General features: G+C 39.4%; 1 protein-coding gene across 2 annotated transcripts in view; it reads right to left on the reverse strand.

Moving 5' to 3' along the window:
* Window positions 1–1979: 1979 nt before the first annotated feature.
* Window positions 1980–16736, reverse strand: part of UTP6 (UTP6, small subunit (SSU) processome component, homolog (yeast)) — a 26460-nt gene continuing 11703 nt past the window's right edge. For both annotated transcript variants that reach the window (XM_005877606.2, XM_014548869.1), the window contains 12 exons: window positions 15618–15695; window positions 14584–14665; window positions 14020–14101; window positions 12738–12922; window positions 12113–12192; window positions 11681–11758; window positions 8735–8914; window positions 7575–7655; window positions 7266–7375; window positions 6435–6501; window positions 4081–4153; window positions 1980–3211 (listed from right to left, as the gene is read on the reverse strand). In XM_005877606.2, coding sequence (XP_005877668.1) covers window positions 3054–3211; window positions 4081–4153; window positions 6435–6501; window positions 7266–7375; window positions 7575–7655; window positions 8735–8914; window positions 11681–11758; window positions 12113–12192; window positions 12738–12922; window positions 14020–14101; window positions 14584–14665; window positions 15618–15695 — 1254 coding nt within the window. In that variant the 3' untranslated portion in view covers window positions 1980–3053. The remainder of the gene's footprint in view (window positions 3212–4080; window positions 4154–6434; window positions 6502–7265; window positions 7376–7574; window positions 7656–8734; window positions 8915–11680; window positions 11759–12112; window positions 12193–12737; window positions 12923–14019; window positions 14102–14583; window positions 14666–15617; window positions 15696–16736) is intronic.

Consider the following 16736-nt stretch of genomic DNA (forward strand, 5'->3'; position numbering starts at 1 on the left):
CGAAAGCCCACCTACCCGTCCCAAGTCTGATTTTTGAAGCTCAGCCCGGGGCTGTCCCAGGACTGAGTCTGGAATATCAAGGGTCATCCCCACCAGCTTCACAACCTCCCATCCCTGCCCCCGGGGTCCACTCGGCAACTGTAGCTCCAACCACATTTCACTTCTGATCTTACAGACTTCTCAGAACTCAGGCTGGATCGGCCGTCACTCGCCCACAGAAGGGGGAGACCACTGCGCAGCCCTGTGATGATGCTCCACCTTGAGTTAATGACAGTTAAAGTTAGGCCATTAGAAACCGGGACAAATGATAAAGACAAACTCCGACAATGCACTGGACACAGCCTATGGGCTACGGCAGTCACAGTAACCCTAAACATTCAGGGCTGACCCTCGTCTAACCTGAGAGAAACTCTTTTTAATGCCCCGGCCTGGCCCTGCACACCCTTGTGGGCTGCAGAAGATAGGCAAGGACAGCCTTCACTGTTCTTCCCCACCCACACTGCCTAAACTCTAACAAACCTGCTCAAGGTGGGACAATCGTGTTAACATCTAGGTGGCAGAAAAGCTATAAACCGGGATTCCTTCCTTACCAGCACATCAAATCAATCTTTGAGAGATCAGAGAGCTGGTAGGTACTTTGAAGATGTTTGTAAACTACGTAAGACATTTGAAAAAATTAGTGTAACAGCTGATATATATTTTTCTTTCCCACAGGGAAGAGAATGTGACAGATTAATATGTGCTCTGTTCTGACCCATGAGTCAGTTTCCTCAAATCTACCTCAACTCTATCCCAAAGAACCTGTTGTGATGGTGGGAATAAAGAAGTTCTATTATCCATGCTGTCCAATATGGTAAACATATGGCTAGTAAGCACTTGAAATGTTGCCAGTGTAAATGAGAAGTTGAATTAAATTTAATAAATTTAAAGTGCCGTATGTAGCTAGAAACTACCATATCTAACAGTACAACTCCAAGTGAACTAGCTAAATGCATTTTCATAACCTGCAATGGTGAGAACCAGACATAGGGTTATGATAACCCCAGGGAAACCACCTTCATAGCCTTGCTATAAGAAGCCAACCACCACCCTCTTACATGCAATATCTCTTTCCTAAAATAAAACTGCCACGCAAGGATTTAGAATGATAAACATCCCCAAACTTAAGAGGGAAAAAGAAATTGTTTCTTATTTTAAAACAAATGACAAGTAAGCATTTACAGTGCAAAAACTCAAAATAAAAATGCCCTAAAACAGATGCTATTATTCATAGGAATTTAATACATAATAAAGGTATTACCACACATCAACAGAGAGAAAAATGGCCACAAATAAAAAGGGTTATCGCCCTAGCCAGTTTGCTCAGTGGACAGAGCGCCGGCCCACAGACTGAAAGGTCCTGGATTCTACTCCAGTCAAGGGCACGATCCCCAGCCCTGGTCAGGGCTTGTGCAGGAGGCAACCAATCATTGTTTCTCTCACATCCATTTTCTCTCTGTCTCTCCCTCTCCCTTCCACTCTCTCTAAAAATCAATGGAAAAATATCCTCTCATGAGGATTAACAAAACAAAAAAGTTAACAACAGAAATCACACACTTTAAAACACACCTCTGGATGTCAAAAAAAAACACACCACACACACATACATACATACACACACACACACACACTAAAAAAAACAGCTGGGGCAAATTACTTGCAATAAAGGAGAGACAAACTAAAGGTTAATGTTCTTAATATATAAAAAACTCTTACAAATTAGTAAGAAAAAAGTTCAAAAAACTGTCAAAGAACATGAGAAGATGAGAACCAGGAAAAACACATTAATTTCATTAATGTCAAAGAAATGCACGTCATTTTTCACCTATTAAAATGATAAAAATATAAAATATCCACTGCACCCAAATCTACTGATATTTTCATACATTGCTTGAAAGTATTTTCATACATTGCAAATTGACAATAATTAATATTCCTTAAAAAGTTATATCCTTTAATAATTCTGTCAGATGTCAACCTACTAAACAAATAACCAGGGATATAAAAAGATTTATAAGAATCTTCATCAACAGCATTTATAATAAAAAAATTACAAATGAGATTAATAAAGCAAGTCATGGCTCATCTATTCAAAGGAATGCTATAAATTAAATGTTTTTAAGGCTATTTTAAAAACCATTAAGTGAAACATAAGTAAACTGTACTGAATGCTTCTCCCAGTAACATTTTAATGTTAAAAATATAAAATACCAACTGCTTCCCCTGCTCCCAGAATGCCCTTCTCTGCTCCAAGCCATCCTCCATCATCGCCTCTGAAGCCCTTCTCTGCAGCTCTAATCTACTCCCTATCCCTGCCCTTTGGTTGCCAGGCCTTCCCCACAGTAAACATTTCTCTGCAGGTCAGTCCCAGTGATAGAAGACACTTTTATAATGTCTTAATCTTCTTAAAGGACTTTTCCCCCAATACCCAGCATCCTTCTTTGCTACTTCAGCCAGCTCTCAGGACATCCAGCTCTGTTCCTCCAACCTCTACCTCCATCCCAAAGAGCTTCCCTTCTTTCCTGCTTATGAATGACTCAATGAGTGATCTAAGAGAATAAATACAATTCTGATCAAGGAAATCAAATTACTAAGTTTAACTCCAGATGATATGACAGGATACTTTTATTTTATTTTATTTCCATTATTCTATTCTCACCATATTTTCTACAAGAGATGCATACCATGTATACTTTTATAATAAGGAGAGAATAAACAAACAGAACTGTACTTTCTCCAAATTTCAACCCGCCCCTAGGTTGAGATTAGAGATATTCTAATCAGTTGTGTGATTTCCACATATTTTGGAAAACATTTAGAACCTACAGTAGATCCAGCCTCAACAAGTAGCCTCTGGCCACGAAACAGCAGTTCTCTTTCCTGGAATTAAAGATTAACACAAAATTATAACATATCTCAAAATCTTGTCTGTAAATTGCAGACGAATTCATAACAAAACCTGCCCAGAGGGCTCACAATACTATTTTACAAGGTTGGCTGTGGTCTTCCTCTTTTCACAAATGGCCAGCTTGATGCATAGCATGTTTAGCTACAAACGCCTCTGCTGACTCTCCCTGCAACATTTTCATGGCTCGCCAATAGATCTGTCCGCAGTTCTCAGGTCTACCAAGGGGGTGGTTCAATTCTTCTTTGATGTAATCCATCCAAAGATCTTTAAAGGAAACCAAAAACTTACTATAAACATACAATTAGATAAAGGATGCGGCTTTATTAGGTAAACTTAATTATTTAATATCAATGTACCACAAGATTTCTAAGAAACTTAACTTCTTATGATTTCCATAGAACCCTATGTGAAACAATACCTCTCTTATCATCTTTACTCTAGATATATCAAAACTATTTTTTTTAAGTAGAAAACTTCACTTTAATCATAGTAATCTATATATTTTACAAACTCAAGTAGACTATAAATATTTTGGAGGCAGACTTTTGTTGAGTCTCTTTCAAGGTGAAACTGACCTCAATGAGTTCACTATAACCCTGTTACCATGCTTAACAAAACTTGTTCGGGTTCGTAAGCAAGTTTTTTCATGCACTCTGTCAGAAGGTCAGTTGAAACCTCTTAAAAACTAATGCATTTTTTAAAATGTGGGTTTAACAACTACACATGTCAGTTTCTGAGTGTGAATTTACATGCCATACCTACACCCAGAAGTCCTATAAATGAGGACAATGTGGCAACAGTCAATGACAACTAACGTCAATTAGTGTGCCACCACCCCTTTACTGTAACTCCCATTCCTTTTTGTTCTGACCACATTGACCTTTCCCTTACAAATGCCACAGTTTTTAAAGAGAACCAAACCAATCAAAACTTTCTCTATTCAAGAATTAATAGTTTTATCTGCAAGTACTTATGCACCAAGTGAGGGAACAGGCAGGGCAAGGATGCAAGTTTTATTCTCAAAGAGGGCCATGACCCAAAAGTTAAGAAACACTGTTTATTCTAACCACACTGATAGGTTACAGATCACACATGCAAACAGACTTTTGTGTCTATAGCTAAAGTTTACTTACCAGAATCTACAGATCCAAACTCTCTCAAAGCCCTCTCATAATATTCTCTCAAGTTCGCCATTTTGCAGGATTCCTAACAAAAATAATCAGACAATCTTGCCTCAAAACCTTAATTTACAATGTCACAAATTCATTTCAACCACATTGTTAAACTGCTACCATCTATTAGGTACTTGAAGGAGAGGAGGGTTGGGGCTTAAGATGAGCATAGCCTGGCTTTCAACTTAGAGAAAAGTCATATGCATTTACTTCCAGAGTGAAGTAAAAGTTAGTGATAGAAAGCACTTTGCTATGGTAGCATGGAAAAAGCCTTAGTTCTCAGTGGGAGGAATATGGAAGCTTCACAGGAAAGTACATTTGAAAGCCCTGAGGGAGGAGTAGGATTAAAATAAATAAATGCAGAAGGTTCTACTCCCTATGGCTAGGGATGTCTTCCTTTTGAATACCTGGCCTCTAGCACATGTTAGCTATGTCAACCTTAAAACTTTTTAGCCCTAGCCAGTTTGGCTAAGTGGATAGATCATCATTAGCCTGCGGACTGAAAGGTCCCAGGTTCGATTCCAGTCAAGTGCATATGCCCGGGTTGTGGGCTCCATCCTCAGTATGGGGTGTGCAGGAGGCAGCCAATCAATTATTCTCTCTCATCGTTGATGTTTCTATCTCTATCTCTCTCTCCCTTCCTCTCTGGCATCAATAAAAAAATATGTAAAAAAAATGAGGCAAAAAATATATATATAAATACTGGTTATATGACCTTTCCCATATTTTTTTTAATCCTCACCCAAGGATATGTTTTTCATTGATTCTAGAGAGGGGGAGAGAGAGAAGCATCAATGTGAGAGAAAAACATCAATCAGTTGCTTCCCATACTCACCCCGACCTGGGATCAAACCCCCAACCTGGTATGTGCTCTGACTGGGAATCAAACCTGCAATCCTATGGTACAAAGGACAACACTTTTTTTTTTTTTAATTTATTTTTTACAGAGAGGAAGGGAGAAGGACAGAGAGTTAGAAACATCGATCAGCTGTCTCCTGCATACCCCCCACTGGGGATGTGCCTGCAACCAAGATACATGCCCCTGACTGAAATCGAACCTGGGACCCTTCAGTCCGCAGACAGGCGCTCTATCCACTGAGCCAAACCAGTCAAGACAACACTTTAACCAACTGAGCCACATGGCCAAGGTGACCTTTAGCAAACTTTTTAAATCCTCTGACCTTGAAAGGATCCTCACACATAAAACAAGGATAATGATATATTAGAGCAGGGGTCCTCAAACTTTTTAAACAGGGGGCCAGTTCACTGTCCCTCAGACCATTGGAGGGCCGGACTATAGTTTAAAAAAAAAACTATGAACAAATTCCTATGCACACTGCACATATCTTATTTTGAAGTAAAAAAACAAAACGGGAACAAATACAATATTTGTATTTGCATGTGGCCCGCAGGTCGTAGTTTGAGGACCCCTGTATTAGAGTAATTACAAAGACTAAATTAAAATGCTGATTAATTATGCACCGAGCCAAAGAGTGGGTACTAACTTCACAATAAAAAAAATACTAATGCTTCTCTCTCTCTCTCTCTCTCTAAAATTAATAAATAAAAATAAAACAGTAAAAACTGTGTATACAAGTAAACAAAAAATTAAAGAAGACAATAAAAGTAACAACAAACATGGTTGTGTTACTGTAATGGGATTAGATACATTTGATATCCATGTATTAGTTTTCTGAGTCTTTCCTGTATTTTTCCTCACTCACATGCTCTGTTAAAAATACCAGAAACAGCCCAGCTGGCATAGCTCAGTGGTTGAGCGTCCACCTATGAACCAGAAGGAGGTCACGGTCGATTCCCAGAGAGGGCACATGCCTGGGTTGTGGGCTCGATTCCCCAAAGGGAACAGCCGATCAATGATTCTCTCTCATCATTGATGTTTCTATTTCTCGCTCCCTCTCCCTTCCTCTCTGAAATCAATAAATATATTTATTTATATATAAAAATATATATATATATGTATTAGAAGCAGTTACTGGGTGCCTATTCTTTATCTCATAACCCAATACAAGAGATAAACAGGATGCTGTGGAGGCAGAAACAGTGCCTCGCCCAGCCTGGCAGGGAGGGCTTCCTATAAGCGGTGACATCTAAGTATTCAATTTCCTGAGAGGTACATTCTCTTCTTTGCCTGATTACCATTTCTAAACCATCTCTATGAAAAAAAGGGATTAGACAAAGGGACCAGAAATTTATATTGTATTATAATGAGCTTTTTAAATATTAAAATGCTGCCATAAATTAGTAACCACTAATCAATTTTCCCAGACAAGAAATGAATAAATAAGAACACTTACTTGCTCTTTTTCAAATTGGATTACTTTCCTGAAAAAAGCAACTGAAAATGGACGGCTTTCCTGTAAACTAAAACGTAGAGGGGGCACCGTTATCCTCCATAATGATAGCCACCGCCACCACAAAACATGGTTCAGTAAAAATCTGCCCACAATTCAATGCAAGGACTGGACTTAACCACCAGTCACTCAATGCTTTCAATCTCCAATGATACTCTTCACCACCACCAAATTCTTTCCTATCCGGCTTTCTTCCTGTTCTTTCTTACTTTCAGAGTCTTAAGTTCCCTCTTCTACTACATCCCAAGGTCTTTTGAAAGAGACCAATAATTCTACTTCTAAGGATATCTTCTAGGGTAATGGTTTCCAACATGGATATATTTGTGCAGAAATGTTCATCAAAGCAGAATTATTGTGCCAAACTTATGGCACATCTACAGAGTGGAATATCATATAGCTATTTTTAATAAATAATGTCTATGAAGAATTATTAATGACAAGGAAAAGGCCAGGCTTAATGTTCACCAACAAAAGTGATAAATAAAATGTAATTAAAGTATAATTTCAAATACGTGACAAATTTTAAGATGATATAGCAACATGAGTTTTTCTCTTGATGGAGGGATTAGAATGAATATTTAGTTATCTCTTTTTTCTTTTTCTTTTTCATAATAGGTACGACTTGCTTTTACTGTTCAAAAATAAATAAATAAAACTTGTTGAAAAGCCTCTGGGATTTCTTCCTCAGATACTATTTGTGACACATGTAATCTGTGTATGAGGAGTTGCGTGTGGAGTGGAGAAACTAGTACAGCTATGGACATCTGTGAGTACCTTTTAAACACAGCTCTGGCCTTTTTGTAGCCACCGCTTCGATAAGCCCAATCCAGGTACTTTTCCTTCAAAGTGACTGAGTCAGCACCCGTGACAGCTAAGATAGCTTTCTACAATTCAAAAAAAAAAAGACACAGCTGTGTGAGGAAATTTATAAATATCAAAACCCATTTTCCCAGAGCCATCCCAGGTTGCTCAATAAATAGTGCTTTAGGAAGAGCTGCTATAGAAATAACCCTAAAGCTAGCCAACCAGTAATCCTATCTGCTCATTCCCTACCCACCACAAAACTCAAGAGCGGGCCTATACCTTATAGATGGCTTCAGTGTCTTCTTGGCTTTGGGCACCTTCACTCCACTCTGCCCAAGAAATCCACAATGGCAGACAAACCTGCTCATAATAAAAAAAAGTTAGGAAATGAGAGCTTAGCACTACACTCTGAAAACTAGTCGCTATAAAGACACGTTCCTCCTAAGACAATCATGGATTCATTCCCACTCTGTCCTCGCTTTGACAGAAGCCTCTGTGACCAGGAATGACATGCCAGAATACAGCCTTCTAAACAGTCACCCAAAGCAATACTCTCTTGTTAATTCTAGTTCTCCTATGTTGAGGAATGTTGCCTATCTATATATATAAAAGCCTAAGCTGCTGAACAACCGGTTGACCGATCGCTATGATGCATACTGTGCTCCCACAGCCAACCCAGCTTAGTTGCTAAGCTATGACGATCGCTATGATGCATACTGTGCTCCCACAGCCAACCTCCCGCAGCTGGCCAACCTCCCATGGACCCCTCCCCCTGGCCAGCCGGCCCCGATCAGCCCTGATTGGGACTGGGCGAGATGGCCTCTATCGGCCCGATCACTGGTCAGATCAAGGGACCCTACCTGTGCACTAATTCGTGCACTGGGCCTCTTGATTATCTGTTAGTTAATTAACAGCCGATAGCTAGTCAGACCTATACCTACCGAGGTCTCTGCTCTTTAGGGCCCACAACACAAGTACTAATTATCTAGGCTGAACTATCTAACCTTCACTCATGTCTCAGAGGCACATGCATATGAGCAATAAAATAAAGATTTGTTTCCCACTTTAACTTCTGGAATACTTTTTTCCTACTAATATAAAAGATTCACTGCAAAGCTTTAAGGTTTAGTCCGTTAACCTTTAAAGTTTAGAAATATACATGTGTTTTAAAAATCAGGCTTAAGCTCAGCTTTTGTAGCAAGTGAGAATATACTATTAATATTTCTCACTTGTAGGGTATCTAGATGGAATATAAAATTTTACATAGTCAATTTCCAAATAAAGAATTAGAAATAGGCCATTAAATGGAAGTAAATTTTTCTACTCTTGACCCTTAAATCACAAACTCTAGGGCCAGCTCTCACAAGACAAGCACACTCCAACTATGCTTTGGCTGAAATCTTATAAGGTTTCCCAAATAGAATGAAATACTCACAGACCTGGGGTTTCAGGGAGGCAAAGGCTTCTTTAAAAAGACTGGCTATGTCAGGGCTCTTGGAATCAATCAGCACCTGCAGCTTCATCTGCCACATCATCACAGAGTCTCTAAACAATTCAATCCCGGCCATTGCCACCTGCAGAGCTTCCTTAAGGAAGTCATGCTGCCGCAACAACTCAATCTGGATAAAACAAAGGATCAGTGGAAAATTAATACTGAGAGCTAAATTATCTATGTAATGGGGGGGAAAGGAGGCAATAGTTTCAATAGCCTTGCCACTAAGCCTTTTACTATGGCTGCCAAACAGGCACAAAGTGAACAATTTGTAAGTCCTCCTCCATTCCCTGCTCCTACTCCCAAGTGGTATCCAAAAATAGGGAAGAGGTGAAAATTAGAAGGCCTAAATAATTTAGATTGAAAGTTAAGTTTTTAATAAAATAGTTCACTATAATAAAACCCATATCCACCAAATAGAATATAAAAATCAGTAAAGAGCTGGGCTGGTATGGCTTAGTGGCTGAGTGTCAACCTATGAACCTGGAGGTCAGCCCTCCATTCCCCCGTCAGGGTACATGCCCAGATTGTGGGCTGGTCCCCAGTAGGGGGCATGCAGGAGGCAGCCGATCAATGATTCTCTGTCATCATTGAAGTTTCTCTCCCTCCCTTTTCTTTCCTCTCTGAAATCAATAAAAATATATATTTTTTAAAAATCAGTAAAGATAAGACCAGTATTTGTAGGTTGGTAAGGAAACTAAAAGTTTATTCATTCAAACAGAGTTGAGCACACTATAAACTGGTACAATTTTTCTAAAATATAATTTGACATTATGTAACAAGAGTCATAAAAGTGTTTGTAACTTATACTTGGGAATTATATTTTAACAAATATGGCCCAAAAGTATATCAATAGAAGGAAATCTAATCTGTTCAAAATGCTTGTATCCACACTATTTTATTTATTTTATTTTTTAAGATATATTTTTATTGATTTCAGAGAGGAAGGGAGAGGGAGACAGAGATAGAAACATCAATGATGAGAGAGAATCATTGATCAGCTGCCTCCTGCAAACCCCACAATGGGGATTGAGCCCACAACCAGGGCATGTGCCCTGACCAGGAATCGAACCGTCACCTCCTGATTCATAGGTCGACACTCAACCACTGAGCCACGCCAGCCAGGCAACACACTATTTTATCAAGGGGAAAAAACCTAAATCCAATTCAATTTTATAAAATTGTGAAACAGCAAATAAAAGGGGAGTATATAATCCATTCACTCAGCAAGATTTTTATTGCATACTGTATTTGCTAAATTCAATCATGAGACTATCAGGTGCATTCTCTACCACCCACAGAGCCTCTAGTCTAGCAGTTTGATATGTGCCATGACAGAAAAAGCATCATTGCTATCGAAGTATAAAGCATGGTTTACGGCAGTGATGAGAAAGGCCTCCAACCAATAAAGAAGCACCATTTAGACTTAAGAAAAAGCAGGCATTAGTCAAGTGAAAGCAGAGATTCCAGCCAGCATATGCAAGAGGCTGAAGGTGAGAGACAGCTTGGATACAAAAGGGAATCCAAGTTTAGAACGGCTGGAGGGGTAGGATGTAAACTGCAGGGCTGGCAAAAGAGGCTGGAAATACAGGCAAAGGCCAAATTAATGACACTGAGCAGCTTTACCCAAAGGACAGTGGAAAGCCACAGAATAATCTGATAATCAATTTTAAAAGAACATTCGGTGGGGATTCATCTGGACAAAGGATGGATGTAGAAATCAGCAAAGCATTTTAAGTTCAGCGGCAGTATGTTGAGGCACTCTCATTAAAGGCAAGGTCACTGAATGAGCGATGAGGTGATAGGGTTAGGAAGAACAAAATGAGAGATTTGGAGAGCAGAGGATGTTTGAAATAGCCAGAGTGGTGAATGGCAAAATAAGCAATAAGGAGAGAGCGTGACTGCCAAGACAATACTCAAAGCAAAGCCCATCTGGATATACAGGGTGGAACTGTCGTGCCAACATTCAATAACTCGAATTGGGGCAGCTGAACTCACCCAGGTCTGGAATTTTTGCCAGATAGATGCTATAGCGGGAGAAGGGCACCTCAGTAGTGGTATAATATAATAGTCTACTGTACAGGATATGCACCATGTAAGTATACGTAGAAAGTATTTTTGAATGTTAATGTAAAAATAATAGACTACAAAATAGCAAAACATGAGTTGTAATTATATAAAAATTGTATACTGATATGAATCAGGAGTTATACAAATCAAAGGCACTAAACAAATATAAAGATTTTGGTCCTTTTTTTCCCCTCCAAAGGTATTTAAATACACTAACACGTTCATTATCTCATGTTACGCTCTCAACAACTCTGTGACATGGCAAAAACAAGGACTGCTATCACTATTTTAAAATCAAACTCAGAAAGGTTAAGTGATTTGCCCAAGTCACCTCGCTGTTAAGTGGCAAAACCTGATCTAGAACTATGTACTCCTACAGCACATTACTCTGGTCTCTACAATAATCCTTACCCACCCGGGGGAAGGAATGGGTTAATATGCCTCCTACTAGAATGTCAGCTTCTGAAACACAGGGAACACATCTAATGTGTTTTAATTGTACCAGTGGTTAACCTGGGCCAGGCATTTAGATTAAAGCTAGGAAAGGCATGTTCAGGAAAAGATGGAAGTGTGGACAAATCAACCAAACGGTGACTCCTTGTTCTGAGTGTTTCCCGCTCTATAACATTCTTCCCTTTACTGGTACAGGTTTCATTGTGTCATACAACTAACACTGAGAGCCAAATGTAAATACTCTCTACATCCACATACCAAACTTCCAAATGGTCTTAGTCACATACCATGTGTATCACAACAATGACACCAGCACGAACCCACTGGAACTGAATATGTATAATTGCAGTGAATGTGTTGGTGTCCTTACCCACTGCTTGTACAGGAATTCTGGTAGAAGTCTGAGTTCATGTGCCTTCTTGAATGCAGTCATGGTCCTTTCCAGCCTCTGGAACCAGAAAAATGCCTCACGTCATCACCAAGATCCCAGCAGAGGCTGCTGGCCTCTGATAGGAACAAATGCAGTTTCGAACATTTCTGAGAGCTGGGAGAAGGGAGTGAGGTGGTTGCACTTATGATCAGATGAGCTGGACAGCTGCCCCAAGCACAGCCCAGCAAGAGAGCACCTCCCGACCCAGGGACAGGATAAGGGCAAAGCAGACTCAGACCTTCAGAATGACAGGTCACTCAAGGAGAAAGAGCAATAAGCATGAGGTTCTTGGAAGCTGTCCCAGGCCCCAAGAGTCTGTCCTTCTTTCAAAAGGTAGTCACTTTCTCCTCAGCCCTGTGACCACGTCCTTACCTGCCCTCTGAGGGACTGATTACTTGTCTTCTTAGCAAATCTTTCCAAGCAAAAGCTGATGTAACACTTCCACATGGCCTCTGAAAACGTCAGAAAGATTCCACTGATCAATCACCAATTCTTAGTTTAACAATCATCATACATCTTTCCTTTGAAGGGAAAACTCCTCTGAAGAAGGAATTAAACTAATCTCATGGGGGAATGGAGGGGAAGAGCTATTCTGATTACAGCCAATAAACCATCTCAAACACTGGGGAAAAAACAACTGAGTAATGACATAAATATAAAAATTAAAAACCATGTTATATATGCCCTCTTAATACTTCAATATTACAAAATTAGGAAGTAATCTATATTAAAAGATAATTAAGGAATTATAATTAAACAATCTTCCTAATATCACTTCCCCAAATAAGTGAATACATACATATATATATCACTACTGTCAAGGAAGGTCATAAAAGCTCCATCTTTCACCACCAGAGAAAGAACAGGTTGGAAAGCCAAGTACACTGTAGACTACCGGAGATTCCTGAAAGCGACCTGGTCACGGGAACGGGAGCTTCGGTCTCCCGTTCATGAACATCATTGCTTCCACACCGCACCGTGGTTTGGTGCAGCTCACCTGTAGGGAGAGTCTGGACTGCCTCTTCGTACACAGCGCAGCAGCGCTCCTCCCTCCGGCCCATCTCCAGTGCTCGGGCTTGCTTTGTCGCAGGCTGCTCTTCTCCTGGCTGTGGCTGGATCTCTAATTCTCGCCGTGCCACGTAATCCCAAGTGAGAGGGTCATCTGTGTGCAGAGCCTGAAGGCTGGGAAACAGTTTACTGGCATGAATCCTATGGCAGGAGACTAATTCAGATATCCAAAAGACAGTTCCCTATGCTCTATAAATGTATCCAAGGCAGCCCTTTAACAATCCATTACCATAAGCAGGCTCTTCAGGTTACCTTCACACTCACGGTATAAATTTTGTCTATGGATGATCAGAGTTGTCGCCATTTATTAGGTTTCAGTGTTAACTTTAAAGTTAGCTCTCAAAGTCACATCAGCAGGGAGGTATGAGGACACAATCCTCCTTGAGCCCTGGAGAACCTTAGTATATCCAGGCTCTTGCATTTCTAAAATAAAGGCAGAGAAAAAGCAACACCTAATCCTTTACAAAAACCCTGAAGCTGTCTAAAGAGAAAACAGATCCACATTCTACTTTATCTCCTGTGAAAGGAAGGGGTACTACCTCAGAGTGAAGTACCCACAGGTAGGCTCCAAGTAATTCACAACCATATAACCAGAATTAAAGAATAAAGTGCCCTAGCTGTTTTGACTCAGTGGATAGAGCGCTGGCCTTCGGACCAAAGGGTACTGGGTTCGATTCCGGTCAAGAGCACATATCTTGGTTGCAGGCTCCTCCCCAGCCCAGGCTCTGGTCTGGGCTCGTGCAGGAGGCAACCAACCGATGTGTTTCTCTCACATCAATATTTCTCTGTCTTTCCCTCTCTCTTCTACTCTCTCTAAAAATCAATGGAAAAATATTCTCAGGTGAGGATTAAAAATAAATAAATAAAGTCACCTGCAGCACTCAACAATAAACATTCGTGAGTACAACTCTCATTTTACAGGCAAAAGACATGCCAGGAAAGCAGAAATACAGATTTTTATAAAAATTGTAGGATTTACTTGTTATTGAATAAAGGCAAAGAATTTTCCAAGGGAAGCCAGTAAGTGAATCAAACAACTTCTCCAGGAATATATATTTTTAATATGATTTACTATGGTAAATGGTCCTAAAACGATGCTTCCCTCCAAGGATTTAGTGTGGTATCTTCTTCCCCACTTTGTAAATATCCAACCTCAAACCCTTACCCCAAAATAAGAACAGCCATATCCACCTTTCCACTATTTTACTTACTCATCATAAATTTCTTTTTGCAGATTTTTAGCAAAATTGAATAGCTGTGCAATTGAAAGCAGTGACACATGAAATTCTGCACCTAAAATTAAAAAAGTGGGAGAGGGAAGTAAGACTCTGAAGTATCACCTTACTCTAAAAGTACCACCTTCCTGATGTACTGAAGTTAGTTTGTTTTAAATTGAGAAATAGGACAAAGCAGGAAAAAAAAATCACCCGTAGTTTCATTACACAAGCAAAGCCATTATTAATATTTTGGAGTATTTATAAGTACTTGTAGCTTTATTCTAAATTTCTTAAGGGCATAAAGAAATGTATTAAATCATCTATTTCAACACCCCACATGAATTAAGTACTAAATAAAAACTTATTGAAATGTTCAAGTATACCCTAAGGGGCAATAAGTTTTCTGAAAGAAACAGGACACTATTCCTACAATCAGAGTTTTATACATATTCTAATAGAATTTTTAACAGAAATTTTCAAAATTAGCTAAAGGTCTTCCTCATTATAAGTAAACTGTTTCACTTTCCCATCATAAATAGATTTTCAAAAGATACCTACCTTTAATTATGTTTATGGAATTTTTGTAGATGATCCGTGCCAACTCACCCGTGAGGATTTCTTCAGGATAATCAAGATTTCCCTAAAGAGTGTTACATTGAACGTAACTTAACAGGTAGTTGAAGTAAGTAGAAAAAGAATAGGATAAAAATGAACTGTCCTAGACTACCTGTGCCATATAATCTCTGGCAAATCACATCTCTCTCTGCCAATTCCCTCACTTATAAAATGTGTAGTTGAATAAGACCGCTAATCTTCGAACTATGTTCTCTCAGGCTCCTGGAGTGGTTCGGGATCACTTGGCTTAAGGCCTCACTCCCCATTTAGACCAGAATAGGTCAAATTTTACATGCCCTATTGACCCTTCTATGTACAACTCTATTTGGATGAAAAATTTCAGAACCCTGGCCAAGTAGCTCAGTTGGTTAGAGCATCGTCCCGATATACCAAGGTTGTTGGTTCGATCCCTGGTCAGGGCACATACAAGAATCAACCAATGAATATATAAATAAGTGGAACAACAAATGGATGTTTCTCTCGCTCTTTCTCCCTTCCTCTCTCTCTCTAAAAATCAATTTTTTTTTTAATTTCAGAGTTCAAAACCATTACAATAGATGATAGCAAAGTTCCTTTTTCAGTTCTAACATTCTGAAACTTCTTTCTTTAAAACTATTCTGTCACATAAAAAATTATATAAAAAAGGAGACTGGAAACCACACATTTCATAACCTTTCTCAAGCTCCATTAATATGTCACTTCATGAAATCATAAAGTATTAAAGAGTAGCATTTGGCCATTCCATCAGTAATAATTTTGAGGATCACTCCAATTAGTTCAAATGTCTATTTTTATAGCACAAAATTCCATTTTTATTACTAAGCCCATTTTACCAGGTCAACTCCAGACTCATCTCAAAGTTTCCAAATATGACATTAAATTGGAAAGAAAAATACATTCCAAAGATTTTTCTCTTACACCTAAGCAGCTCAAAACACTATACATTTTTAATAAGTTACAACACATTAGGCTCTTACCACATCCATTTTGGCTTTTTCAAATTCTTCCTTTTCCTTCCCCAATTTCTCAGCATGCATCAGCTCCATCCTGAAGTACTACAGAAGGGAAATGATGAACTGAAAAGCTTTGGAGATAACTTTTTTGAATTAGAAACATAGAAGATGCCCTTTTTTTAGCCATAATAATTGGATCTGGGAAAGCCTGGGGGAGTGGTATATCTGCTATGAAACTAGCTGGCACTGACAAGGAGGGAGATTCTGTGATGGTGGAACAGTTCTGTATCTTGATTGCAATGGCTACACAAATCTACACACGCGAGGAGAAAAAGAACTATATGCACATTATACCAATAATAATTTCTTGGCTTTGATGTTATACTACTTTGCTATTATAAAATGTAACCATCAGGGAAAACTGAGTAGTATATGGTACACAGGACCTCACTGTATTATCTTTGTAACTTGCTGAGAATCTGTAGTTATTTTGAAGTAAAAATCAATGGCAAATATATATCAGGTATACAAAGAGAAACTAATGCATGATTAACATGATTTACTAATGATGTACTACAATCCTAATGTAGGGGTTCTCGATACCCTTTTAGGTGGTCTGCAAGATGAAAATTACTTTCATAATAATACTAACATGTTCCTTGCCTTTTACTCTTTTTTTTTTTTTTTTTTTAAATATTTTATTGATTTTTCACAGAGAGAAAGGGAGAGAGATAGAGAGTTAGAAACATCGATCAGCTGCCTCCTACACATCTCCTCCTGGGGATGTGGCCGCAACCCAGGTACATGCCCCTGACCGGAATCGAACCTGGGACCTTTCAGTCCGCAGGCCGACGCTCTATCCACTGAGCCAAACCGGTTTCGGCGCCTTTTACTCTTATTATATTAAGAGTTTAAAGTATTTCAGAGACTATATAATGGGCCCTATCACCTAGACCAGTGGTCGGCAAACTGCGGCTCGGCAAACTGCGGCTCGCAAGCCACATGCGGCTCTTTGGCCCCTTCAGTGTGGCTCTTCCACAAAATACTGGCTCTTCCACAAAATACAGACTTCTGCGCATGGGCCACAAAGTTTCAATCGCACTGTACATGCGCGCCCACACGTGGTATTTTGTGGAAGAGCCA

This window comes from Myotis brandtii, unplaced genomic scaffold (assembly GCF_000412655.1).
Source record: "Myotis brandtii unplaced genomic scaffold, ASM41265v1 scaffold523, whole genome shotgun sequence".
Classification (NCBI taxonomy): Eukaryota; Metazoa; Chordata; class Mammalia; order Chiroptera; family Vespertilionidae; genus Myotis; species Myotis brandtii.